We start from the raw sequence: 26,017 nt of genomic DNA, 5'->3' as shown, positions 1-26,017 counted from the left end.
AAGTGGTTAAATGTATTCAAATAAAATTTCTCTTAAAAATTAGTCTAAAAAGTTAATCTACCTAATATTATTCATTAAGAATTAATTAATTGTCAATCAGCAAGCTGACGTGCCTTGAGTGATATTAGGGCGGTGCAAGGTCTTTTCCATCCCTAATTAGCATTTGTGACGCAATTTGAAGGGGCAAAAATATCATCCGCCCCTCATTCTTTTAGAGGTGCTTGTAACTAATTTTCCACCACTAATTGAAGTTTTTGGGGCAAATTTGATTGCCACTAATGCTTCTTATCTTAGTAGTGTGTTCATGTAATATGAATAGTATACTCATGTAATCATTCGTTATTGAACAATCTGATAAATTCACTGCAAAAAAAAATTCTTTACAGCACCGATTAGATTGTAAAAGTGGTTAAGTTGGGAAAGTGAATTTCTTTAGATGTTTGAATAAATACATAGGCATTTATAGAGTTTTTGAGTAAAATTTGATTCAAATAATTTTTTTTTTTAAATTGTTTAGTTGTTAGACTTAGTTTTGGACCGTCAAGTCTAATTTTGCCGTTAAATTTGATTCCATTTGATCATAACTTTGAATTATAAATAAAAATAAAAAAATATTTAAATCATGATCATTGGATCAACCAACAGTCATATTATTTCGACGGTCGTATAAATCCCCCAACCCCAGCTCACAAAGAGCCGTTGGCATGTGGTCGACGAGCCTGTTTGCATAGGACCCGCTATGCTTCTATCTGGCTTGTGGTGAATTGTTTGGGACCTTAGGCTTTAGTCGCGTAGCCCACACGCATTACGGATGGTTTGGTGTGTTCCATAATTAACCCACTTAATTCTTGAGAGAATCTAGCCCAAAGAATTATTTTCAATCCAAGGTTTATTTTAGCCCAATTATTAGAGATGGTTTAGGGATGTCTAGAGCTTAATTTTAAGCTTTATCCCAACCACTAGTGATGGTCTTAGACAATATTTACAAGGATAATGCTTGTATCCACCCTGGTCCCTCCACTCACGATTAACGAACTTTTACCATCTGAACATCATAATTTGAACCGTTCATTCTCTTTATTATCATCTGAATATCATTATGCAAAAAATTATTCAACTTGGAGATTTTTTAGCCATTCATATGCATCAAACAAATAGACGGTTCATCATGAGATGTTATTTGTTATCAATTGGTTAATTTGGTTTAACACATATAGATGACTAAACAATCACCAAATTGAATTATTTTTTGCGTACATGATTTATTGTTCATGATAAAGAAAATAAACAATTCCTTATTCAGACAATAAAGATTTGTTAATTGTAAATGGATAGACAAGTAAGTTTCCCAAAAGAACACATGCACCATCCTATACACATTTTTGTTTTTGCTCATGCAAAGTATCCAAAGAACATAGGATGCAAGGTTACATAACGTAACGGTTGGACCCATTTTGGTAGTCTATTTGTTTGGGCCTTGACAACTAACCCACCACCCACCCCCCCCCCCCCCCCTCCCCTCTCACCCATTTTTCAGTGTCTTATTCTGTACATAATGTGAGCCTATTGGTTCTTCTATGAATCCACAACTTTCAAATGCTTGGAACATATGGAGAAGTACACTTATTTGTAATTGTTTTGAAAATGACTGAAAGGGTTTTTAAAAAAAATATTTTTAGGTTCTAAAAGCATTTAACGTTCATTTTGGAAGAAACACCACTTATTCATTTGAAAGTGCTATTTATTTAACAATGTGCTTCTTGCTGGAAACACTTCATATTTTTCCAAGATTCACTTTCATTTTCATTAACGATTAATTCCAAAAGTACTTTTGTCATTTAAAGACACTTCCAAACTAGTATTTCTAAGTAACCCTTTCATTTTTTTTTTTTTTATAACTTAGCTAGTGAATAGACTTTGAAAATTATTTTGGTTAATGAGTTTAATTTAGTATCTCCAAGAACATTGACTATTTTAATAAATTTTGAATATTTTATTAATTTTGAGGAAAGAATTATAAAGAGTTCGATAATAGTAAGAGCTATCTTTTTGTGTTTTATATTAAATTCTCTCCCCTCTGTGCTGGATTAGCTAGTGACTATTCACCAAGTTAGTTTGCTACTCATGAAGAAACCTTTTTGTTCTGTATCGGGTTAAAATAGCTATCAATAACATTTGAAGGTGCTCTTAGAAAATATTTTTATAAGAGAAGCGATTTCTACACATGTGTTTTCACCTCATGCAGAACTAGTCACCAAGTTAGTTCGCTAATCATGAAGAATCTCTTTGTTCCGTATCTGGCTAAAATAGCTATCAATAACATTTGAAGGTGCTCTTAGAAAATATTTTTATAAGAGAAGCGATTTCTACATATGTTTTTTCACCTCATGCACACCTTTTTTTTTTTTTTTTTCCAGTCATTTGATTAATCAAATTAAAGGAGAATCAAAGAATAAAACTGAAAGCAAAAGTGCCGGAAATGAAAAATTAATGTGCATAAAAAAAAATTTCTTTAAAAAAGAGAACAATGGTGGCATGCCACGGTTATCCACTCATTCCAGAGAGACTTACAGAGACATTTTAGCCTCCCCCTGGCCACAAGTCTGGCTTCCAAACCAGCAGCGGGTTTCGAACCCGAGACCTTCAATTTTTTAGTTTTAAGAAAGCCTTGTAATGTGCATAAATCATTCTTCTTTTTTTAACTCAAAAGAATAAACAGTCTGTTTGCAAAATGATGCCCCATTTTTTTTTAGGGTGGTGTTATTCACACACCACTTTTTACGTTCCACGCACACCTCACAAATTTTGACTGTTGGATCAAACAAATTGAAAATGATCAAAAGGCAAATATAAACAAGGGGTGGGAGTTGTCATAATTTAGTGAACGATGAAAGTTAGAAAAAATAATAGAATAATTCAAATCACACTTGCATCGTTGGCTAGGAGTTGCCCACTATTTTGAGAAATGATAAAAAATAATCTCTTTTGAGCGACTAATACAAACACAACTCTTATTATTTAATCTCTCAACTTCCCATTGAATGGCATCCTTTTCTTCTCTCTCTTCTTTTTGGGGTGTGTCTCTATTATATCATTTTCCTACTCCTCAAATCAAATGGTTCCATACAACATGCCCAATAATGTGAAATCACATTGGTGAAGAGAACCTGGTGGCACTACAAGAAAAATGAGCTATGGGTACAAAATAAAGAACACCATTGAGAATTTTGTGCCTGTTTGACCATTAAAAGATTGAAACAGTTCCCATTTCATAGAGGGCACCATTGATTGTGCCTATTGTAAAACAAAATAGGCACAAATACATTTTCTGACAGCTTTATTGAAAAAAATGGACTCTAATATATTATTTGTGCCCATAATTAATTATATATACTAAAACCCAGTTGATGAGCACTGTTCAGCAATACTGATTTGACGGATTTGCCCTCCAAATTGCTCTTGGTTTCCCGGTTTTCCACTTTTTGGCCAGTGAAATGGCGACATTGCCCTCGGTGGCCACGCGTCTATCATCGCTGATCCTTCTCCTTCGATTTCTTCGTTGTTTTTTCCGTTCGCTTCTTTCTCTCCATTATCTTTGTTTTTCTACTTTACCTTTCCTCTTTGTTTTTCACCTTCCTTGCTGTGCGATTTTCTCCCTCTTCATCGTTCCCTCTTTTGCTGCCAAATCTTTGCTCTTTCTTCGCAGAATAGTCGTTAGAAGAGATCCTGACTTTAATTTTATTTTGGATTTGGTTTCGGGTCTTCTCCGGTGTGCAACCCTTTGTTTGATTTTATTGGGTGTTTTGTTTCCGGTCTTCTCCGGTGACGAACCCTTTGTTGGCCAGCGTTTTGTTCTCATCAGGTGCTTTGGCCGACGGACTCACTTGCCCAGTGGCGAAAGGGAGTTGTAGCTGGTGCTGAAATTAGAGATTCCGGTGCCGGGTCGTCGACAAGTTCGATCATCGCTGCCACCAGTTCACGCAGGCCTCATCTCTAAGCTTTGGGATCTGTAGACTGCTACAACTGCAGAGGTAAGCTCTGTGACAAATCTTTTAATTCACTCTATATTTCTTTTTTTCATCTGGGTAATTAACTAATTTCAGGCCAGGTCAAACGCCGCAGCAGCCTCGCTCCGTTTTCCAAAATCCTCTTCACTTAGGTAAGCAATTCAGACATTGGTTTAGTTTTCATTATGCCCAATTTTGTGTTTATACCTAAAATATTTTAAAACTGATTTGGGGTTATTGAAATAGGCACTATGAGTATAAACTAATGAACAAAGGTGAAGGCGATATCTATTTATACGGTTGGAGTTCAGAGTGAAAGTTTACTTTGATGCTAATAGGTTGGATCACCAGGTGAAATTTTCATTTTGAGATGTAGATATACGTTCGCTGCTTGCATATAAATTACTTTGTTTACCTGCAACCACTTGCTTGATTGCCCTGTTGTTTTGGCTGCTTACTCAACCTTTTTATACGTAGGAGAGATTTGAGTTTTATCATTACAACTAAATGTCCATAGACACATGATACAGATTGAAGCAAATGTCAAATTTAAAATGGTATGAATCAGGACAGCTGCAAACTGTGATTTGCGGACCTAAAACGGAAAAGTAACTTCGCGCTTCACTTCGGCAGCATAATCCAGCTTTCGAGTTCAGTTTTCAGGTATTGGGTTGTGTACGTATACTTCTTGGGTATATTTCTGTTTTATGGACTTATTTGTTTCTGTATCAGTTGCTGACAGAATGGATAGGATGCCAAAAAGAAAGGTGGCATGAGGAATAATGGCTTTTTTGAGAGAATTAGAGTTTGATCTCTTCATTTGGGTTGTGCATATTTCCTTTGAATTAATTTGGGTTGTGAGGAAGTGAATAATTATTTGAATTAATTAATTTCTCTTGAGTTGTGCAAATTTCCTTTGAATTAATTTGGGTTGTGTTTGAGCATTGTATAGGCATGAACGTGGGTAAAGAGTACGTGGATAAAGGGAAGAGAAAATGCTGTGATCATCCACCTCAATCAATTTATTGAGGTATTTTTTGTACCTTTTTTCTGTTTAAAATTATATGTTTTTAATCTTTTAGGAGTATATCATCGAGGATTTGCCACAAATTTATGAGAATTTCATTTCATCCAAACAATGGGCGTTGAAATGTTAGTGCCTCTTTATTCAAAATTTTCTTTATTTGAATATTATATGTTTAGAAGTGTAAATTTGTACTATTGAATCTTCACTCCAATTTTATATTTCATTTTTTTGTGACTTTCTGCAGAACTTGGAATCAGCTTTTCACATAACATGGATGATAAATATAAGAAACTCATACACATAATTACTCCACCAAGGTATATTGTACAGATTTATACCACCTGGCAATCAACGACTAATTTTACTTCCAAGAAGGCAAGACAAACATATGGCATGTCACAGTGGTATATTTTTCACTAACATATGGTAAAATTGTACACATCACATTAGGCAAGTTTCAATCTTTTTTGCTTCCATTGTAACACATTTCTAATTAACATTTCGTACTAAATTTTGATTAAACTTTATTTAAATGTTTGATTTCAGAATTTCACAAGTCGTACCACCTCAATAATAAGAAAAAAAATACATTTGATCTCCGGTTATAAGGTCACTTCACCTCTCTCACTCTCTCTCTCTCCACTCTCTCCCAAAACTCAATTTTGAACTTCTTATGCATTTTTTTTTTTTGAATCATTGGCTATCTTTATTATCTTTTGCAGTTGTATTCACAACTGTCCAAGAGAGTGCAGCAAAAGGTCAATTTTTCCTTGGAAGCACCTCAAGCTGGGAGCAAATCTGGTATCCAATTACATTCATGGCATTTAACACTTGAAAAGGCTAATGATGTTTTTCAACATTGTTTAGCATGTAGCAAGATTTGTTTGACTGATATACTCTCAATACTGCATTTGTAATTTTATCATTGGTCCAACTTTTTGAATAAACAATTTCTCTTCTTTGCACATTGAAAAAATAGATTTTTAATTTTTCTTTTGGTATCTTAATTTGTTCCGTTCATTATAAGGTTTAGCAAAATATCTCATATGATTTTCAATCCCGTAGCATCGCACGGGTGCAAATTTCTAGTATATACTAAAACTCAAACTCCCCTGGTACTGTTCTAGAGCAGTAAAATGGCGAAACAGCCCCTCAAAATTTTTCGTCCTCTCCATTTTGGTGTTGCCTTTCTACAGTAACAAGACCGTTTTGCCCTTATGTTTCTACGTGTCTTTCATCACTGGGTGCTTTGGCTTCGGTTGTTCTAGATATTTCTTTCCGTTTTCCTCTCTTGCATACCTCGAGTTAGTTCGTTTGTCGCCGCCTATTTCTCTTCGCCTGGGATTCTATTTTCTGTCGTTGTGCTGCTTCGTTGATTTTGTTGTTCTTCGATTACTTATCAGAATTGTTAATTTCGGCCTTTTTATGGTTCGATTGGAATTATTTTTTGGCTGATTTGATCACTGTTTACTTTCTGTGTGCACGTCACTGTTTACTCACTTGGAGACTCGCTCCTATCGTACACAATTTTCATGTACCTCCCTGTCTCTCTTCTATCAATTTTTGTAGTTCTACATTTGTGTGTTCTGTTTGTTGATCAAATTTAATGAATTAGATCGATGGTTTTAATTTTTTAATACTAGTCATGACTTTGGCAATGAGAGGTCCAAATGTTGCATATATCATCCAGATTAGTTCGTCTGTGGAGCTAATGGAAAGATAATGTCATAACAATGTTGTATTGTTTTCTTGGATGGAGAGTTGATTGCCCTGTTTTTATGTGTTTGGTAATGCAGATATGAGAATGTAATTGTGGTGGAGAATATAGAGAAGATGGTAGGATCTTATTTTCCAACAGATAAGGGCAGTTTTTGGTTTTGGCATTTAAGATATTTAATTAGGGTTTCTCTTGCAATTGTAGAATTTGTTAATTTTGGAAGCATGAATTAAATGTTTGGGATTAACTTACAATGCTTCCTATCAAAACCAATCAAAACCATTTTCTGAATCTAATGTTACAATGTTGTGCACTCTCATTGATAAGCAGATTTTCATTATGATGAATTTTCAGTCTTTCTCAAAATCTCCATAACTAAAATTCATGTGGCATTCGGTGTGAATTTTGTCGGATTTGTCTCATTGCATTGTATTGATTTCTTGTATTGTTACCATGCCCATCAATTTTTCCTTTTTATTCCTAACTGTTTTCACTTTCAAGGAAAAGAGGTTTCTTGTTTGATGCCTTGCAGGAAAGCTGTGGTTTTGACAATTAGGGCAAATAAACGTCACTTATGAAGTATGTTTGTTACTTGTTTCATTATTAGCAAATGAACATAAATTTAATTTGTTATCTTCATTTAACTTCTTGATGATCACATTATGTTGATAATAAAAGGTCAAGATCGGATTTGAGTTTTCACTCCCTAAAACACTACGATGTCTAATAAGGAGTACATTTCTTACTGGATGATTTTATTGTTAGAAATGAACATATGCTATTGTTATGTTGTAGCTTCTTAACTGTTTATACACAACTAATAGTGGGGAAGGATTTTAGAGGGATGGACTATATATTACATTGGTACAGCCTACAAGTACCCACTTGAGGGCTTTGTTGCAAGTTTTTAGTTGTAGTTAAGTGTTTAGGTTGCTCTTAGGAGAGACCGAACAGTGAGGAAACATACAGTCTTAAGAAACTAAACAGCTCCATGAATCTTATCTTTCCGTATGGAAACATGGAAGACTTCACTAAAGCTAAAAATTAGATTTGAAAATACTTATTTATTAGCTTGTGCGTTGTAGAGCCTATAAGGTTCTTAGCAGTTTCTATCTTTCTTAGAAATTAATGTCATAACAATGATTGTCCAAACTTTTATTGTTTTGTACATCTTGTTTGCTGGTAATGATGGTTTAGCTGCTTAATTTAGTTGCATATTTTGTTCACTGTAATTTGGTATAACAAAGTAGCAATGCATCACTGCTATTGAGTTCTTAATGCCGATTGAAAGTTTTGGTCCTTGAACATGACTGGAAATAGGTCCTTTCTTTGTTTATTTTTTTAATTTCATTTTCACTTTCATTTGGATTTCAGGAGGATGATTGCACCATCCACCAAGTTGGAAAAGGAGGTGAATCTTTGATATGGCAGATCTGGAACTTTTACGTATTGATTTTAACCAACTCCTTTTTAGGTGTAATTTTGGACTTATTTTGTTTTAGCTTCTGATGAGGTGCAAGGCTTGCTAGGGAAGATGCATTTGTCCAAAAATGTCTGCTTTCAAGTTCTTTTTGCATTAGAGATGAAATATGTAACATTACAATATATGTTTCTGAGATTGAGAATGTGTTGTAGGCTTTCTACATTTTATGAAAATTAAAAAATAATAATAATAATTACCTCAATTCAGTTTCAGTTTTTTCAATTTTGATTTTTTTTTAATATTTAATTCTTGTTGGCACAATTATAATATAAGTGTCAATATGGCTGGAAAAGGTCTTTTGATAAAGTTGTCAGAAACAGGCACAAATAATGGTCCATTTGTGTCTGCCTCTTTGAGCACCAAACAGTGAATTGTGCCCTTTTAGCAATGGTGACGCCCATAGAGGGCACAGATACAAACTTAGTAGCTGCACTGTTGCTATTGGTCTATGGGCACATGTCTTGGTGCTCTTTGGCCTCAAAGGGCACATATAATTTATTGTGCGCAGTGCCCATATTTTTTGTAGTGTGGGTCGGGAGACGCACATTGATGCATGTTTTCTTTTCCTCAGGACCCAACTTTCAACATTAAGATTGATTGAATTTGCTTGCTGACCGCTTTTTGATATTGAGACACATTGATTTTGCATGACCCTACAACATATTCGCATCATCCACCTTGATCTGATTCTCGATGTTTTATATTCCGAAGCGCCTGTAAAATATCTAATAACGACCTAACAATTCAATGTCTTTGACTAAGTTTTAAATGTGAGATCAAACATATACACAACGAATTAGGCACATGCTTATATAAAATGGCAAAGTTTTGAAAAGTCGTACCAGCGATAGCTGCCAACACACGTTTAACATTTCTAAACCCGTAATGGTCACGATCCATCGAGATGACAGTATCGATATATTAGGCTTGAGTCTAGTCGAAGGGTATGCAATTTGTAGTAACATCATCACATGATTCCCATTTTACCGAAGGTCACTTACTCCGCTATCAATTCTATCACCGCAGAGGACATTGATTAGGAGAAAAATAGCGACTGAACAGTATAGTTGCATGTGAAACATTTAGAAGATTTGTTTCTTTCATTTTTTTTTTCTTCCAATAATACCATTCAACATTTACTCGTACGTCACATTATGAATCACGTTCCTAACATGCACGCATACCACACTTCTGTTACAATGATTTAATGTCTCGTACACAAACGTGATATGCATATGTTACTGTTTCATTTCATCTGATTTCGTTTTTTTAAAAATAAATATGTGTTTGACAATCTACGTCACTTATCGTTTTTTTCATGCACATGTAATGTTTGTTTTCTTTATTCACTAAGATTTCTTTTTTTCTTTATTTATGATAATATTTGGTGGAGTAAAGGGGAAAATACCAATTGGCAATTATACCCCTACACCCGGAGCACATTGCCCACAGTGGACAAGAGTAGTCAAGCTCACCCAATCTACCTTAACAAGATTTTGAAGAATTTTTCAATTTTTTTTTTCAAACAAAACCATTATGATCCTAATTTGTGCGTTACATTACTAATCACATTGCTAACACAAGCGAGTGTTGATTGTTTGATACATTGTTTCAATGAATTTTACTTATTTTTAAGACAAATATATCTTGTAACGTAACTTTCTTTTACTTTCTTTATCCGCTCATGTTTCATTTTTCTTTAAAAATACTTTATCAGAATTAATATGTAAAACACCAAATATGCCCTGTGGAGCCAGATCACATTGGCCACAATGGAAGAAAGCCAAAGATCTCATTCCGTCCAGGGCTTTTTGGGGCTTGCCGACTATGACACTGCCGTAATTCACACGCCGAGTCGCCGAGTCGCCGAGTCGCCGAGTCGCTTGCGTTTTGCGCGGTCTGAAGACTCACTTTTAGCGCAGTGGCATAAATGAAAATACCGATCAAAAACAGGGTTAAATGCAAAGACACTCACAAACGTTGTTATTAACGGTACACACACTCTCTCTCTCCCCCCTCTCCCTCCTCCTCCTCCTGGGTTTTCTGAGACAGTCAATTCGACCTCTGTGTCTGAAGAGAGCCCGAGAGGCCGACGCAGGGTTTCTCTACTTTTTACCGTAAAACGGTAAAACCCCACTCTCTTTCTCTCTCTCTCCTCTCTCTCTCTCTCTCTAGCTACAAGTGGCCATTTACCATGGAGCTCTGAGTTGGCTTCGGCGGACGCCATAGCCGTGGCCTAATCTCAGCCGTTGATCCCTGTCATTTCTCGCTCTGTTTCGGCACAGCAGGGAGCTCCTCCGGCTCCAACTGTACGCTTCAAATTTCCCAGCTTTCCATTTATTTATTTTTCCCTCTCGTTTTACTTCTTCCTTAATCCCGTGTTTTCAGTTTAATATCGTGTTTATGTTGTAAAAAATCATGTCTTTTTATCGGTACGTGATCTCGGTGTGTTGGGGTTTGGTTGATTACTCAATGATCGGGTGGTTTCAGTGGAGTGGCTGACTGTGATCGACCTAATTTAACTAGGGTTTGGAATTGTGATTAATGGGGGTGTTTAGAATAGGTAATTAGGTTTTGCAGGGACTTGTTTTGATGGTAATGCTGCTACATGGCTATCTAACTTAGTTGTGAGAGTCAATTTCTCGAGCCTTTGTCCAAGTCAGAATTGTACTGAATTTTCAATGTTTTGGGTTTTGGATTGGCTTATGTGAAATTTTGAATTTCAAGTTTGCTGTTAGAACTGAATGTTTATGTCGAATTTGTTTGTAGGTTGGTTTTGTTCCAAAAAAGAGGGAGCTTTTATCGATACGCAAATGGCATGGACGGAGAAAGATGTTGATAATGTGACAAATGGAGAGCCGGCTCGAGAGAATGGATTCTTGGATAGTTCGCAGCCTCCTCCTAGTACCAGTGGTTCTATGGTTGTTGGAGTTCCGGCAGGGAAAGTGTTTGAAGTGAAAGATGCTCATTCTTATGCCAACATTCTTCGTTCGAGGAACAAGTTTTCTGATGCTCTAAGTCTTTACGAGACTGTGTTGGAGAAAGATCCCGGAAACGTGGAGGCTCATATTGGAAAAGGAATATGCTTGCAGATGAAGAATATGGGAAGGCTTGCTTTTGACAGTTTCGCAGAAGCCATCAGGTTGGACCCGCAGAATGCATGCGCTCACACACATTGTGGAATTTTGTACAAAGACGAGGGCCGTCTAAGGGAAGCTGCCGAGGCATGATCCTGTTACTTAACTTTCTATTTTTATGGAAAAGAAAAGAAACAGTATTTCTCTTGATCTGTTTTCTACTACTTTTTTGTGCTTAGATGAATGATTATTTATGATTGAAGTTATGAAATTTTACCAGTTACTATTCAATTTTTCTTGGAACAGTCTTATCAAAAAGCTCTAAAAGCAGATCAGTCCTACAAACCCGCAGCGGAATGCCTAGCCATTGTATTGACCGATCTTGGAACAAGCTTAAAGCTTGCCGGAAATACTCAAGAGGGACTGCAGAAGTATTATGAAGCTTTGAAGACAGATCCGCACTATGCTGTAATTTAATATTCTCCTTCCCCCTTTTTAACCTTTATTTTTCTTGTTTACTGTTCTTACAAATTTGTATTCTTACCTCACTCTGGAAATGCAGCCTGCATATTATAACCTTGGTGTTGTCTACTCCGAAATGATGCAATTTGACATGGCCCTTACTTGCTATGAGAAGGCTGCATTGGAGAGGCCGATGTATGCTGAAGCATATTGCAACATGGGTGTTATTTACAAGAATCGTGGTGACTTGGAGTCTGCTATTGCTTGCTACGAGAGGTAGTCTACTGTTTGCATTCTTCTTGTCAGTCTAAGTTGGGGCTTGCATATATAACTAAGTTGGGGCTTGCATATATATAACTGTAAATCTGTTTGATGATCTATGCTGATGCGTTTCTTGGTTGGTTGCTATGCTTTACCAGGTGTCTTGCTGTTTCGCCAAACTTTGAGATTGCAAAGAATAATATGGCAATAGCATTGACAGATTTAGGAACAAAGGTGATATTTCGTTCTTTTTTTTCATTTTGGATTCTTCCCTTATTGATATGTTGGTTTGTTGTAATCGATTACATTACTCTTACATGTTTTCCTATAAAACTTCCATTTTGGTTTTGCTACCTAATTTTTACTCTCTGTTCATCATTGTTTTGTCGGGTTTGTCGGGGTGGTTTGGTTAAGAAGTGGATGATTTTGTTTATTGTGCTTTGGTCCGAAGAAAATTTGTGTCCTAGAGGCAGTGTCGAATTCGTTGGACTTTCCTTGTCACTAGGTGCTCCCTGACATTTTTGTGCTATGATTACACCAAAAGAAATGTGCACCGAAATGAATTTAATCAATCCTCAATGATAAATCCGTTCGGTAAGACAAATTAGGTTTGCCAATCCCAAGATATACTCACACCATGGACATAGGTTGTAAACTTTTAACTATGCATATTATTTTCTCGATGAGCACTAATTATCCGTATCTGACATAGATAAAAGAGATATTAAATGGTGAAAATCATTGAAGCATTTTTGCAACAGAGTGTATAGAAGTCCTAACCTTTTAGTGTTTCTATTTAAAGAGAATACTGTTTAAAATGCAGAAATGCTTTATTTGTTGCCCATAAATTTCATTTATCCATATTTGTGGTTGCTTAAATTTCCACGACTGAAAAGGGTGTCTAGACTCTGGTGATCTCGTCATATATTTCCTTAAACACTTTTAATTGACTCTCTTTTTACTAAATTAACTTAATCAGTAACATCCATGAAGAAATATTTGTGGTCAAACCTGAGTTGGATTTACTTTGTGTGAGATAAACATGATGTGCTAAGTATTAGCTGCAATGAGCCCAAATGTTTTTGTTCTCTAGAATCTTTTGTCATCTGTTCGGTCTATCTATTTTTGTTTTGTGAAGATGATAACACCACTAGCTTATTTTCTTGAAATTTTTATATTTCTATTTTCTCATTATGAATTTCCAATTTTCTACATCTGATTTTGGATTCAGCAACATGTCTATTTAGGTTAAATTGGAAGGAGACATTGATCAAGGCATATCCTATTACAAGAAGGCTTTGTATTATAACTGGCATTATGCTGATGCTATGTACAATCTTGGGGTTGCTTATGGTGAAATGCTTAAGTTTGACATGGTGAGTGTTTTTCTGTAAGGGGGAACTCGTATTTGGATGTGTTTTCTTTATGGTTTAGTCAGTTCTACATCGTTTGGGTAATCAATTTTTATTTATGCAGGCAATTGTGTTCTATGAACTTGCTTTCCACTTCAATCCCCATTGTGCAGAAGCATGCAATAATTTGGGAGTGATATACAAAGATCGAGACAACCTTGATAAAGCAGTAGAGTGTTATCAGGCAATTTTTGATACTTGTACAAAAACATTCTTTCTTTTATCCCTCCTAAAATACTGATTGAATGACATTACCATCATTCCATTTATTATCAATTTGCAGATGGCTTTGTCAATCAAACCAAACTTCTCACAATCGTTGAACAATCTTGGTGTTGTCTACACTGTTCAGGTTGAATTTCAAACCCTTTAATGTGTCAGACTCTAGAATGTCTATACATCAAGCAGTTGCTGACTGCCCTCTTTGCTTTGGCAGGGTAAAATGGATGCTGCTGCAAACATGATTGACAAAGCTATAATTGCAAATCCCACATATGCAGAAGCATACAACAACTTAGGTCGCTCTCTTTTTCTCTCTTACTATAGTCTTTGGACCTTATGTTTTGAAGTGATTGATGGAATTCAAGTACATCTTAATATAAAATTCGAATAAATACTATATGTATTTATTTTGTTAAAGAGCACAAGATCTTTCAAAAGGTGCAGTCTATGAAAGTAAGAATTCTTATACTTAAGAGATAATGCCAAATTCCTATTTTGAGAGAGCCCATATTGAAATCCATGTTTCCTACTCATCTAATTTAAGGAAATGGGGAAAGGTCCTGTGACTGCAAGTGATATTTCATAAACAGAATCTAGAACTACTTGTTCCGTTGTGGTGGATTATGTTTCATTTTGCTATAATTATTTTTTGTTTGAATTTTTTTCTATATTCATTTTTCTTTATCATTTAAGTACAGGGGTACTATACCGAGATGCTGGAAATATTACGCTCGCTATTGATGCATATGAGGAATGCCTCAAAATAGATCCTGATTCCCGAAATGCAGGCCAGGTATTAATACTCTAGACTCTCATGGGATTTACTCACAAGAGTGCAAAGTTTTTTTTTTTTTTTATATTTTTATATTTTTATTTTTTTTCATGCTGTTGTGGGTTATACCTGTAACATCTAGCATGTTGATTTTTTATTCTTTATAACGACTGGTGGTGCCTAAACTTGATAGCTTGGCTAATATATTTCTTGTAGCTAAGTAGGGTTTGTATTTGTTAGAGCTGCTAGTTGGTGAATTTGAAACCTTAGCTCTTGTTCATCACTTGATATTTGACATATCTTTTATGATTATTAATTTATTAGAACTTGCATGAGTACCACGTGTGGAAAGTTGTTCTTATCTTAAGATTTTCATGAACATGTCACTTTTTCTTGCCAATTCCTTGAAGGTTATGGTATATTGATTTTCCCCTGAGCTCCTGCACCTTCATTTCTTCTTCCATGGTTTCTTACAAGAACTTTCTTTTTAAAGCGATCATCAATGAAATTCTGTAACATATAAAGATATCTTGGTTGTAGTTTGAGGAAGCAGCTAAATGAGTGTTTACTTTTTAATTGTAGCTCCTTCCTGATGTCTCCTACTAAAGAAAGTCTTTGGAAGTATTTGTTTTAATCTCTACATGCCTGACCATTTTCTTGCAGAATCGATTGCTTGCGATGAACTACATAAATGAAGGACATGATGATAAACTTTTTATCGCTCACAGGTCTCAACTAATTCCTCTTTAACTTTACATGATTACTTTGCCTCCTCTCTTATTCAGTGAATGTAATAAGCTTCATATAAAAAGAAAAGTAATTGACTATAAATAAAAACATTGATACATTTTGAAGCTATAGCCTAGTCTCATAGTTATATAGCTATTTTTTTTTTTTAAATTAACATTACCTTTATAATAAAGATACTTTATAAATGTTTTGTCTAGTGTTAGTGACCATTGTAGTCTTCTTATTGGTGTTTATATATTCTTTTTTATGTTCTTCTTGCCAATTTCACAGCAGTGTTTAACCTTGAAATCGGGAGTTATAGATTTGTTGATGCTCAGTTGAATTTATTTACATGCAGGGACTGGGGTAGGCGCTTTATGAGGTTATATCCACAGTACACTTCATGGGACAATCCAAAAGATCCAGAACGACCCCTCGTGATTGGATATGTGTCTCCTGATTATTTTACTCATTCTGTTTCATATTTCATAGAAGCTCCGCTTGCCCACCATGAATACACAAAGTACAAGGTGGTTGTGTATTCTGCAGTAGTGAAGGTATTGATTTTCTTCATTTTATTTTTACTTTCATCCATGTTCGTTGTCCATTTTACGTTTACAGTTGTGCTTCCTGTAGACCGTGTCTTAACCTTTTCATTTGCAGCTTTAGCCAGAATTATACTCTGTGCTTTCAGTTCTCGTTATAACACATTTTCTAAAACCATATGTTTAATGAGAACTTGTCATCGTAACATATACTTATTTTTGTTTTCCTTGTCTCCTGTCTTCATTTCTTCCCTGTCTGGCTGTCCCCTAACCAAATAGACCCACTATCCTAGGATTTGTCAAAAATTGCTTAGTTAATTCTCAGTTGGTTGCAAGTCACATGTTCTCTCGAAAGTATTTTTTTTATATATTTAATTTCATGCTGTTATAAAGTTAATAACTTGTAGTTGTCTTTAAGATCAAATACTGTATGAGATATTTTATCCCACACACAATTTGGAATTGACTTTTATATAATGTCACAGGCAGATGCCAAGACTATTAGGTTTCGGGAGAAAGTCTTGAAAAAGGGTGGGATTTGGAGAGATATATATGGGATTGATGAAAAGAAGGTTGCAAGCATTATTAGAGAAGATAAGGTTGATATCTTGGTGGAACTTACTGGCCATACAGCAAACAATAAATTGGGAACAATGGCATGCAGGCCCTCACCTGTTCAGGTATGTTGAAAGGTTTTCTATCTTTTCTCAGGCAGTTGGCTTTAAACGTGTTCTTGTTTTCTGTGTATCTTTCTTTGTTGACTTTTAATCTTATAGACTTACAGTATAATATACAATATATTTTATAATATTTTGCAAATCTAGATTTTTTTTCCTTTTGGCTTCAGCAAATCTGAAAGTTGAGGAAGTTCAAGATAAATCTTTATCCTAGAACAGGCATTTGTGATTTTCCTGTTTATTGGACAACTTTCAAAGCATTGTGAGATGCTTTATATATTGAAGCCTAATTCCTTTTCAGTCTGAAAATGACGCCTCCCGTTAAATTTGTTCCTTTCATTTTCATGTGCCTCACTCACTGTTTACGGTATTGTTTTTTTTAAGTAGCTAACCTTCTATTGCTGGATTTACAGGTGACCTGGATTGGCTACCCAAACACAACTGGTTTGCCGGCAATTGATTATAGAATCACAGATTCTCTGGCCGATCCTCCTGATTCAAAGCAGAAGTAAGTCTAGTACTATTTACTCCTATGATAATTGCTCTTTTTTCTTCTGGATTCAAGGATGAGTATCTGATAGAGAGTAGGTAGTACTGGGACATTTTTAGTAACTGTGTTTTTTTTTGGTCAGGCATGTTGAGGAGTTGGTTCGATTACCCGATTGCTTTCTTTGTTACACACCTTCCCCTGAGGCAGGGCCTGTTATGCCCACTCCTGCTCTTTCCAATGGCTTTGTTACTTTTGGTAGCTTTAATAATCTGGCGAAGGTATTATTTCGGTTTCTTTTTTTCTCTTGGTAATCAAGCATATAGCTTCAGCTATAAGCAATCTTATCATGTATCATATTATAAAAATCTTGTTTCTTACTGGAAAAAGGATTACATTTGTATAATGTTTTTTCTCACTACTCTTTTCTCCTCTCTTATTAGATCACTCCAAAAGTGCTACAAGTTTGGGCAAGAATTCTTTCTGCAATTCCGAATTCTCGCCTAGTGGTGAAGTGTAAGCCTTTTAGTTGTGATAGTGTGAGAGAGAGATTTCTTTCAACATTGGAACAGCTGGGGTTGGAACCTCTACGTGTTGATCTGCTGCCTCTAATTTTACTCAACTACGATCATATGCAAGCCTATTCTCTCATGGACATTAGGTAAATTGGAGATATTTTTTCTTACATTTGGAAGGACAATAGTGTTACTACTGTCAAAGTTTGTTTATATTTCTTGTCTATTTATCTCGCTTGGATGATCAAGGGGAGCAATTTTCCCATGTGTGGGCTCGTTTCCTCTGGATTCTTGAATTATTGTGTAGTCAAACGAAAATGAGCATATGCAGTAATTTTACTTAGGCAAACAAGAAACTTGATCTTGACTAGTAAAGATCAATTAATCTATTTTTTTATAGTCACTCTGAAAATAAGTTAAAGAAAGAACAAAAAACAATTAAGTTGACCTGACCATAATGTGAATAGAGCAACTTGTGATGCTTTGTAGAAATTAGAGAATCATTCCAGAACTTCTAATATGCATGCAATAAAGTTTTACTGGATTCTGACCTGCTGGCAGCACATTTTAGGAAGGGTTCACTTGTTACTGTTAGATCTTGTTTGGAGGTTCTAACCGAATTTATATTCTCTATATGTAGTTTGGATACTTTTCCATATGCTGGAACAACCACAACATGTGAATCCTTATACATGGGAGTCCCGTGTGTTACTATGGCTGGTTCAGTACATGCACACAACGTTGGTGTTAGTATTCTCAGCAAAGTTGGTAAGTGTTTCTTTTCCTCCTTTTTTAATCAATGTCTTTCTGGTGTACCAAGTACCATGTATGGTTGCTCTGAAGAGACCTTTTTCTTTATTTGCCTTATTGTTGGTTGCGTATTTTGGTTTATATCTCCTATATGACTAAGAAGAGAGAATATGTGTCACAAGCTCTAGGACACCTGAGATCAATTCTCACTGTGACAGGCACAATCTTCGTAAACATTCTCCAAACTTGACTAGGTAGAGATGCACCAGTTTAAAAATAAATTCCTTCAATATTGGACTTTTGATGGATGTGCACAGGGGCGGATGCACCTTGGGGCAAGGTGGGTCAGCTGACCCCCACAAGCTCAGAAATCCTCCATGGAAGAGCTAGGCGCTGCCCTTTGAACCTTGAAAGCTGCCCTCCAACTGCACTTCGAATTGTCTTTATGGGCCTTGGGCAGGGTAGCTGCTACCATCATGCCTTTTGTATGCGTTGCCATGGGCATCTGTCGATAGGCTCACTTGGCATTTGTTGGCACTTGTTCGCATATGTCGGCATGCTCACTCAAAAGCTATTGACATCAGTTGACATGCTCTTGGCATTTGTTGGCATCTGTTGGCATCTGTCGGCATGCTCACTCAAAGCTATTGACATCAGTCGACATGCTCTTGGCATTTGTTGGCACTTGTTGGCATCTGTCGGCATGCTCGCTCAAAAGCTATTGACATCAGTGGACATGCTCGGAATTGCATGCAATATGACTTGGCAAATGACATCAGGCCTACTAAAGCTCGATGCAATGCCAATTTGCATGCTATTCAGTTCAAAAAAAAATTTGCATGCTGCGCGCTATTCTTGCTGACCCCCAATAATATTTCCTAGATGTGCACATCTTACTGTCATTCTGCATGTGTGTTCTTGTTAATGGTTGATCTTGTTTTACCGCTGATAGAACCTAACCTATTAAAGTGGACTAAATACAGGGTTGGGAAATCTGATTGCTAAAAGTGAGGATGAATATGTCCAGTTGGCAGTGCAGCTGGCCTCTGACATCACAGCGCTTTCGAATTTGAGAATGGGTCTCCGGGACCTTATGGCCAGGTCGCCTGTCTGTGACGGACCAAAGTTTACCTTTGGGCTGGAGTCGGCATACAGGAGCATGTGGCACAGTTACTGCAAAGGTGATGTGCCATCACAACGGCAAATGGAAATGCTACAAGAGGAAGTAATCGCTGAAGATCCAGCTGCTGGAGTCTGTGATCCAACAAGTATTACAACACCAAGAGAAGGCCCTCCTGAATCTATTAAGACTAATGGATTTGGTCCTCTTCCACCGCCTGTGCTTAACCCCTCCACTTGTGAAGAGAATGGAGTCTGATGGGTACATACCTGAGGCGTTGGTACGGAGTACAAAGCCATATTGCTGTTCTGGGTGATTTGATCTGCCTATAGTGGAATTGAGTCCGGTTGTAACGGTGGAAGCACTATGTTTACCTGCCCAGGATCACATTTTTTTGGGAAACAACTGCTTGGCAGCATTCGGAGTCGATATTATTCTGCGCAAGAAATACGTCTTTCTATGCTTGACCCCTGAAAGAAAGAGGTGATGCTATGAGCTTCTTAGTTAGCTGTCTGCAATTTTTCCCGACTATATAATTGTGGTTTGTAAATTGTAAGAGAACCTTTTTCCTAATTTTGTAGGTTTTGCTTGTATGATTTTTAAACAGCATAGTTGGCATGTCAGATTACCTAGTCATTTCCTGGTTTGGTTAACAGTTGAATCGTGCCTTCTCTCTCATAGTTCTACGATTTAATCAACCAGTTTATAGATGGATTTTGTGTGTAAAGTTTAGCATGTCTTGACGCTATGATTCGCAGAATGTTTGTTCTTCGTGTAATAAGATTTACCAGCTCTTCTGATACTAGTATAATCTTCTGAAAGACTCAAGAGTAAGGGAGTCTTGAGACAAAATACGTAGTTCTATTTGCATTGCTGCAAACACCGCACTACCTGTGTGTGTCACAAATGATGCATATTAACGCTTACACTTCTGCTTTCTCCTTCTCCATCTCCATTCATCCTCTTGTTTATGTTCCTTGATTCTCATTTATTATTCCGTTCGAAGGCTAGAAAAATGGACTGCGAGGCTGAAAAGGGAAGCGAAAAAATCACTTCTCTCAATCAATGCAATTACCGTAAGGATTGTTATTTATATTTCGAGCATGGGATTGGAAGAAAGTGAATAATTTCATCAATGGGGGAATCGAGGATACGAATTTTAGGACATCTTTCAACATTGAGAAGAGAAAAATGCTAGTTGGTAATGACGATGTTTATTTGAGCGCGCCCTCCTTGTACAAGTCGGGGGCGAGAATTCTTAAAAGAGTAGAACTACTAATCAAATTGTGTTAGGTGCCAAATATAAGGGTTCAGTCTAGTGAACAATCACTCCCCCTTTTCACCATTAGTATCCCTGCATGACTGAAATACACCGACCAGCCAACATTGTTATCCGTCGATACAAAATATCCAACTTGTTGAAGCTCTATGACTTTATCGTTAACAGAAGCTTTGCAATTTGATCACTCTGGTAGATCCAAGGCACGTCTTCATCAAGCTCTAGAACAAAGAAGATATCTAATCTTTGACTGATGTTCGTAGTATCTTCACATCATGCACCGGCCTGTATTACGAACAAAATCACGTCAGATCAAGTTTTGAACAAATCATGCAAACTTAAGTCTCCTAAAGAAGATTATTACAAGGGCAAAACGATTAGAAATAAAACTTACAGACCGGTGATCATAGGCGATTAATTGCAAGAGTTACAAATCTAAGTATGACAAGGTGCTATAATCACTTACAAAACTAAACCTAAAATCACTTAATATATTAGATCACATTCGGGAAGATAGTCGAAGTTCTAACTAATCACTTATTTATCACTTCTCCACAATATTTTTCCAAGTGAAAAAGACACTCTTACAATTGGTACTGTTAAAAATTGACAATACTCAATAATTTAGCATCATTTCCAAACTATCTGGAGAATTGAGGCAATCGATTTAAACTGTTCGACATATCTACCTATGATTGCCTATATCCAAAATCACAACCAGATTTACCACATGCTCCTATGACTGAAAACATAGTATAACAAATTTGAGTCCACATTTATATATCCAAAAAAGAAAATAGTCAACGGCTTAACTTGCTCAAACATAAGACATCATTGCTTAACATCTCTTTTTCTTCCTTCAGTTCTAAAAGAAGTTTAACTCATACCATAAGAGATTCCTCTTGCAGATTTTATGAGACATTGTAGCTTAGCTTACTATGTCACATGAGCCGGAAACATTTATTAAAAAAATATTGAAATTCACATCAGAAGATAATCTTAGGACGTCATCATGATAATTTGCTTCTCCAAGACCAAAATAGTTACCAAGTTACATTCTAAAGTTTCAAACTCAGAATCTTAATTTTTTCGGTTTGGTAGAGGATCCGGCAGTGTGACCAACCATTAGCAGGAAAACTGCAAACAGTAAAAGGCCATTTATCTGTGTCAAATATCAAGAAATACAACTGAGAGAAGGCATACCTATCAGTATTATCAGTTTGGACACTGCCAAGTCTTTTGATGAACTCCATTCCTGTGCAGATCCTTCCAAATATTGTGTGCTTTCCTGAATGAAAGCAGAAACATCAGGCAAATTACCATCAGTGGAAGGCAAATTTTCACTGCATGAAATTGTACTGATGAAAGAGAGCCTTCCCTGCTCTCACACTGGTCATTAAGTTTTGTTAAAGATAACTCAACGGGAACAAACAAATAAATCCAAGTAAACAGTATTTATACTAAAAGGATGGAATACTGTCATAAAGAGGTCAATTTATAGCTCAAACAGAATCCTAACAGTGATGGTATAGATTATCAAAGTCATCTGTAGCTTAAAGGTTCCTGTACACAAAAACAGCCCAATACACATAACTATCTCCAGATTGTGTGTGCATATCAGATCGCAAAATGCTCATAGAAATATCACAAAGAAATAATATTATGGCAAGAACTGTTTTTCAGTCTCCAGACATTTCCATAGGTCACAGAGCAATGAACTGAAGTCTTGTTTCTTATCCCACTTACATGTGCACCTAATGACATTGTATGCAAAGATATGTACCCATGAGAACGCCAAAAACGTTTACTGCTAAGGATCAGTTTTATGCAGATCAAGTAAAACGAAAGGTCAAATACTGCATAGATAGTACATAATAAGAAAAAAGGATTCCAACTAGTTTGATAAATCATAAAACAGTCCAAACATTATGAGTAAACATTATATTACCGTCCAGTGACGGGCACGGTGCCAACGTGATAAAGAACTGGCTTCCATTTGTATTTGGACCAGCATTCGCCATCGATAAGATGCCAGCTCCAGTATGCTTCAACTCTTGTTTTATCTCATCCTCAAACTTTCCCCTGAAATCCATTATACAAAACAAGTTCTTCACTATGTTTCTCAAATATAATTAAAATTGGGAGGTTAAAAAATAAAAAAAAATAAAAAAAAACAAAACAAAACAAAACTCAATACACAATGGATAAATTCAAGGGGAAATTTTTTTTACCCATAAATGGATTCTCCACCCCTTCCTGTCCCAGTGGGATCACCACCTTGCACTATGAAATCCTACACCAATTCCAATTCAATCATCACTAAAATCTATATATATATATAATACAAAAGCAGAAAATATGAAACCTTGATGATTCTGTGGAATTTGACATTGTCGTAATACCCCCTGCGAGCGAGCTCGATGAAGTTCCTGCAAGTCCTTGGCGCGTGCTTGTAGTAAAGCTACGATTTTTAACGATTAGAAAACACAATTAATGTCAAAGATCCAAACTTTATGGATTGAATTTTCTGTTTGGTTACTGAGAAAGTGAAAGAAAGTTGAAGAGAAAGCTTGGGAAGAAAGAGAATTTACCTCGACGGTGAAGTTGCCAATGGTGGTTTCTAGAGTGACCTCCGGCGGCCCTCCTTCTTTGCTTGCCCACATCTTTCTGACTCGAAGATTCTCAGAGACTCAGAGCGGAAGGCTTCAAACAAATGCCCTTTGGGAAATCAAGCGGATTAGATCCTCTGCCAGATATTTCCTATGCAAAACTTTTGATCGACACCGTTCAAACAAATCAATGGTTCAGATTCTGCCACATTTCTACATTAAATTTCCCATTTTGCCCTTTTACATATACGGCGTTGTACTTTTCGAATTTGTGGCTTAAGCCTTGGGTTTCTGTTCTTGTTTAATTTTAATCAAAGTTTCAATCTTTTTGTGAAAATTTGAAAAATCTGTTGATATTGGTACTGGGTTTCTATTCTTGTTTAATTTTAATCTGGTTTTGAGCATATTAATTGAGGATTTTTTGGTTGGTTTTTAACTTTAAGGGTTGATTAATGATGATTATGCAGCGTGTTAGTCGACCAAAAGGAGGAATTAACGAGTGGCTTTCATGTAAGTTGAGGATTTCATTTCCACTGTCATTTCTGTCATGCATGTTGGGGTCCTAGTGGATTTCAAGTAAGCCCCACGTGCATTGATCAGTTGAAGGAAAAATAGTTGAACTGATGGCTGTTTCTGCTGAAAATGGTGCTAGCTCAGGCCTCTCATCTGATATGCCGGAAGCTGATGCAAAGCAGATTGCAGAAATGGCTCGTCGAACATTCGACAAGTATGTGTGTGGCTACTTCTTTTCCGGGGTTTCGTAATTGAATCTAAAAATTTGAACCTTTTGTCAAGTTCTATTAGTTGCCAATGGTGGTACGTTGCTTGCGCTTCATCATCCTCACAAGCTCATACAACATGTATGATATTATTTCAAATGTAGGGTAATTTTTATTTTTGTTCAGTAATTTCTTTTTTAGTAAAAGATTTATATGCATACTTTCTTGTCTGTCTAGAGATGGCCCGTTGCTGGTGGTTGCATCTCGTCGGGATACCATTCCTGATTTTGCTGCACTTATGAGTGCTGCTTCTGTCTGGCATGCTGAATTGGCACCACTTCCCAAACCTTTGCTTGTGGTTAATACCGGAGGCCCTTAAGGTAAGTTTATGCAGCTAAAAAACCGTTATGATTTAATATTGTCGTTTTTATGATGAAATGCTTTTGATGGATTTCTGTCATTTTCATTATTGTTGATGCAGGAATCGATAATCATAAATCCTGACATTGCAGACTTATAAGGTGCTGGTTTTGCTATGTCATTATCTTTTACTGTGTTCTATTACATGCCAGAGTTAATTTGTTTGTTGGAATTACATATTGGTCCCCTCTTCTTTTGCATTGTTCAAAGTTGTTTCTCCCTTCTAGTTTTGCACTGAGGAGATAATCAAATAGTCCTGCATCCATATTCTTTTCATAGGAAACTGTTCATATGATGCAGATCTTGAGAATGTTCTTTGGAGCTGTGGAAGTGTGAGAATATCTTTATCTGGGAGAACTACCGAACAGGTGTCCAGAGTTTTGAGGAAAGAATTCAGTACTAATCCCAAAGTCTACATTTGGGATGGTGAAGGTACTTAGTTATCATATTCTTAGGATATTATGCACCTATAAATGCTCGAAAGTGAAATGTTATGTTATATGTAATACTGCTAGGTCGCAATCCACACATGGGCCATCTAGCCTGCGCCGATGCTTTTGTCATTACCGCTGATTCAGTCAGTATGTTGAGTGAGGCTTGTAGTACCGGTATGTTCTAAGTGTGATGAATGACGAGGGCCAACTTAATTATTCATAGCTGTGTAATAAATAATTCCTGTGGTCAATTCATGCGTTCCAAGAGTTTGTCACGTTCGCTTCAGCAAACCTGTTTATGTGATTGGTGGGGAACACTGTACATGGAAGTTCGCAGACTTCCAGAACTCTCTGCGGGAACGAGGAGCTGTTCGACCATTCACCCGTAAAGAAGATTTAAGTCACCAAACATCAGTTCCTTACCTTTTTCAGTTAGTAAATGAGAAAAGAAGGGATCTAAGCAGCTCTCTAATATGAGGTTTTCGAAATTCCTCTTTTTTTTTTTTTTTTTGAGTAGATGTCCCAGCGTTGGAGATATACACCACTCAATGACACTGCCGAGGCTGCTAGGCGGGTGAACAAGACACTTGCTGAGCGTGGGTGGACTATACAACTTACCTAAATGAGCTTTGCCAAGTCACTTAATACTATGGTCCAATGGTATTCTTCTTCATTTATAAGTGAGCGGTCTTAAATACGATTTTCGTCAAAGACGAATTCAAGATTTAGCTCACTCCCCCACTCCTTAGTGTAGATAACATTGAATGTATTAAAATAAAAAAGAGCTTTGCCAAATGTCAAACCCATTGAAGTAGAGTAGTTTAGTTTTCAGTTACAACATATAGCAGCGTGTGATTGACTTAGTCTACTACCAGATTTCCATGTTTATGGAAATTTTTCGTCCGCAGTCTATCCAATTTTGCGTAATTTATCTTTACCAACAAAAGAATTGTACATATTTCTTATTTATATTTGGCTGTTTCGTTCCCTAGTGACACCCGAGTTGTTAAGGGAAGGCACGTCCTTTTGTATCGCTTCATCTCCTTCAATGTAAAATGAAAAAATTGAAAGAGGAAAGATCATGGACACTTGCATTACCAAGATATTAAAGTTTGATATGGTTATTTCAACATTATTCGTGTCAACGTGACAATTTATTAATAACTTACTCTATATGCCAAACTACGTATCACCTTTACAGAAGTTTTTCTTGATTACCCTAGCCATTAAAGTGGACAACCTTAAAGTGATGCAAATAATAATGTGGTTTTACACTGAACAATTGCAGAAACC

The 26,017-nt window shown here is 36.3% G+C and overlaps 2 protein-coding genes, 1 long non-coding RNA gene and 1 pseudogene across 6 annotated transcripts; 3 read left to right on the top strand and 1 right to left on the bottom strand.

Moving 5' to 3' along the window:
* Window positions 1–3,612: 3,612 nt before the first annotated feature.
* LOC108866308 lies at window positions 3,613–8,241 on the top strand. Of its 4 annotated transcripts, XR_007252220.1 has the most exons (9): window positions 3,613–4,031; window positions 4,109–4,159; window positions 4,254–4,670; window positions 4,740–5,037; window positions 5,279–5,438; window positions 5,581–5,643; window positions 5,757–5,835; window positions 6,831–7,330; window positions 8,126–8,241. It is a non-coding gene; the product is annotated as an uncharacterized LOC108866308 (long non-coding RNA). The 4 variants fall into 4 exon arrangements; XR_007252218.1 differs by having other exon boundaries at window positions 5,279–5,643; XR_007252221.1 differs by having other exon boundaries at window positions 4,740–5,159; window positions 5,279–5,643.
* A 2,049-nt stretch (window positions 8,242–10,290) lies between these two features.
* Window positions 10,291–20,068, top strand: LOC103961676 (probable UDP-N-acetylglucosamine--peptide N-acetylglucosaminyltransferase SPINDLY). The gene is made up of 18 exons (XM_009374254.3): window positions 10,291–10,543; window positions 11,004–11,458; window positions 11,618–11,779; window positions 11,874–12,049; window positions 12,193–12,268; window positions 13,282–13,410; window positions 13,511–13,630; window positions 13,730–13,798; window positions 13,883–13,964; window positions 14,367–14,461; window positions 15,104–15,168; window positions 15,528–15,726; window positions 16,200–16,394; window positions 16,805–16,899; window positions 17,024–17,159; window positions 17,322–17,539; window positions 18,034–18,161; window positions 19,127–20,068. Exons 2-18 carry the CDS (start codon window positions 11,048–11,050, stop codon window positions 19,519–19,521), a joined length of 2,751 nt encoding a protein of 916 aa, XP_009372529.2. The 5' UTR covers window positions 10,291–10,543; window positions 11,004–11,047; the 3' UTR covers window positions 19,522–20,068.
* Window positions 20,069–20,458: 390 nt separating this feature from the next.
* Window positions 20,459–23,295, bottom strand: LOC103961677 (peptidyl-prolyl cis-trans isomerase CYP18-2). The gene is made up of 6 exons (XM_009374255.3): window positions 23,134–23,295; window positions 22,908–23,003; window positions 22,774–22,835; window positions 22,491–22,624; window positions 21,746–21,830; window positions 20,459–20,827 (listed from the first exon to the last, which is right to left on the bottom strand). The coding sequence occupies exons 1-6, from the start codon at window positions 23,203–23,205 to the stop codon at window positions 20,782–20,784; spliced, it is 495 nt and encodes a 164-aa protein (XP_009372530.1). The 5' UTR covers window positions 23,206–23,295; the 3' UTR covers window positions 20,459–20,781.
* A 479-nt stretch (window positions 23,296–23,774) lies between these two features.
* On the top strand, window positions 23,775–25,465 carry LOC103961720 (annotated as a pseudogene).
* Window positions 25,466–26,017: the final 552 nt, after the last annotated feature.

This window comes from the organism of the source record quoted next, unplaced genomic scaffold (assembly GCF_019419815.1).
Source record: "Pyrus x bretschneideri cultivar Hongxiangsu unplaced genomic scaffold, Pyrus_bretschneideri_v1 Contig47, whole genome shotgun sequence".
Taxonomy (NCBI): domain Eukaryota; kingdom Viridiplantae; phylum Streptophyta; class Magnoliopsida; order Rosales; family Rosaceae; genus Pyrus; species Pyrus x bretschneideri.
This window is presented reverse-complemented; position numbering and strand designations above follow the sequence as displayed.

Excerpts from the sequence above, each read along its gene's own strand:
- LOC103961676 (XM_009374254.3), top strand. The coding sequence starts at position 11,048 with ATGGCATGGACGGAGAAAGATGTTGATAATGTGACAAATGGAGAGCCG. Across the intron at positions 13,799-13,882 it reads GTGTTGTCTACACTGTTCAG|GGTAAAATGGATGCTGCTGC; the intron begins GTTGAATTTCAA and ends TTGCTTTGGCAG. Across the intron at positions 15,169-15,527 it reads AAACTTTTTATCGCTCACAG|GGACTGGGGTAGGCGCTTTA; the intron begins GTCTCAACTAAT and ends ATTTACATGCAG.
- LOC103961677 (XM_009374255.3), bottom strand. The coding sequence starts at position 23,205 with ATGTGGGCAAGCAAAGAAGGAGGGCCGCCGGAGGTCACTCTAGAAACC. Across the intron at positions 22,625-22,773 it reads GGTGGAGAATCCATTTATGG|GGGAAAGTTTGAGGATGAGA; the intron begins GTAAAAAAAATT and ends AATGGATTTCAG. Across the intron at positions 20,828-21,745 it reads CAAACTGATAATACTGATAG|GCCGGTGCATGATGTGAAGA; the intron begins GTATGCCTTCTC and ends TTCGTAATACAG.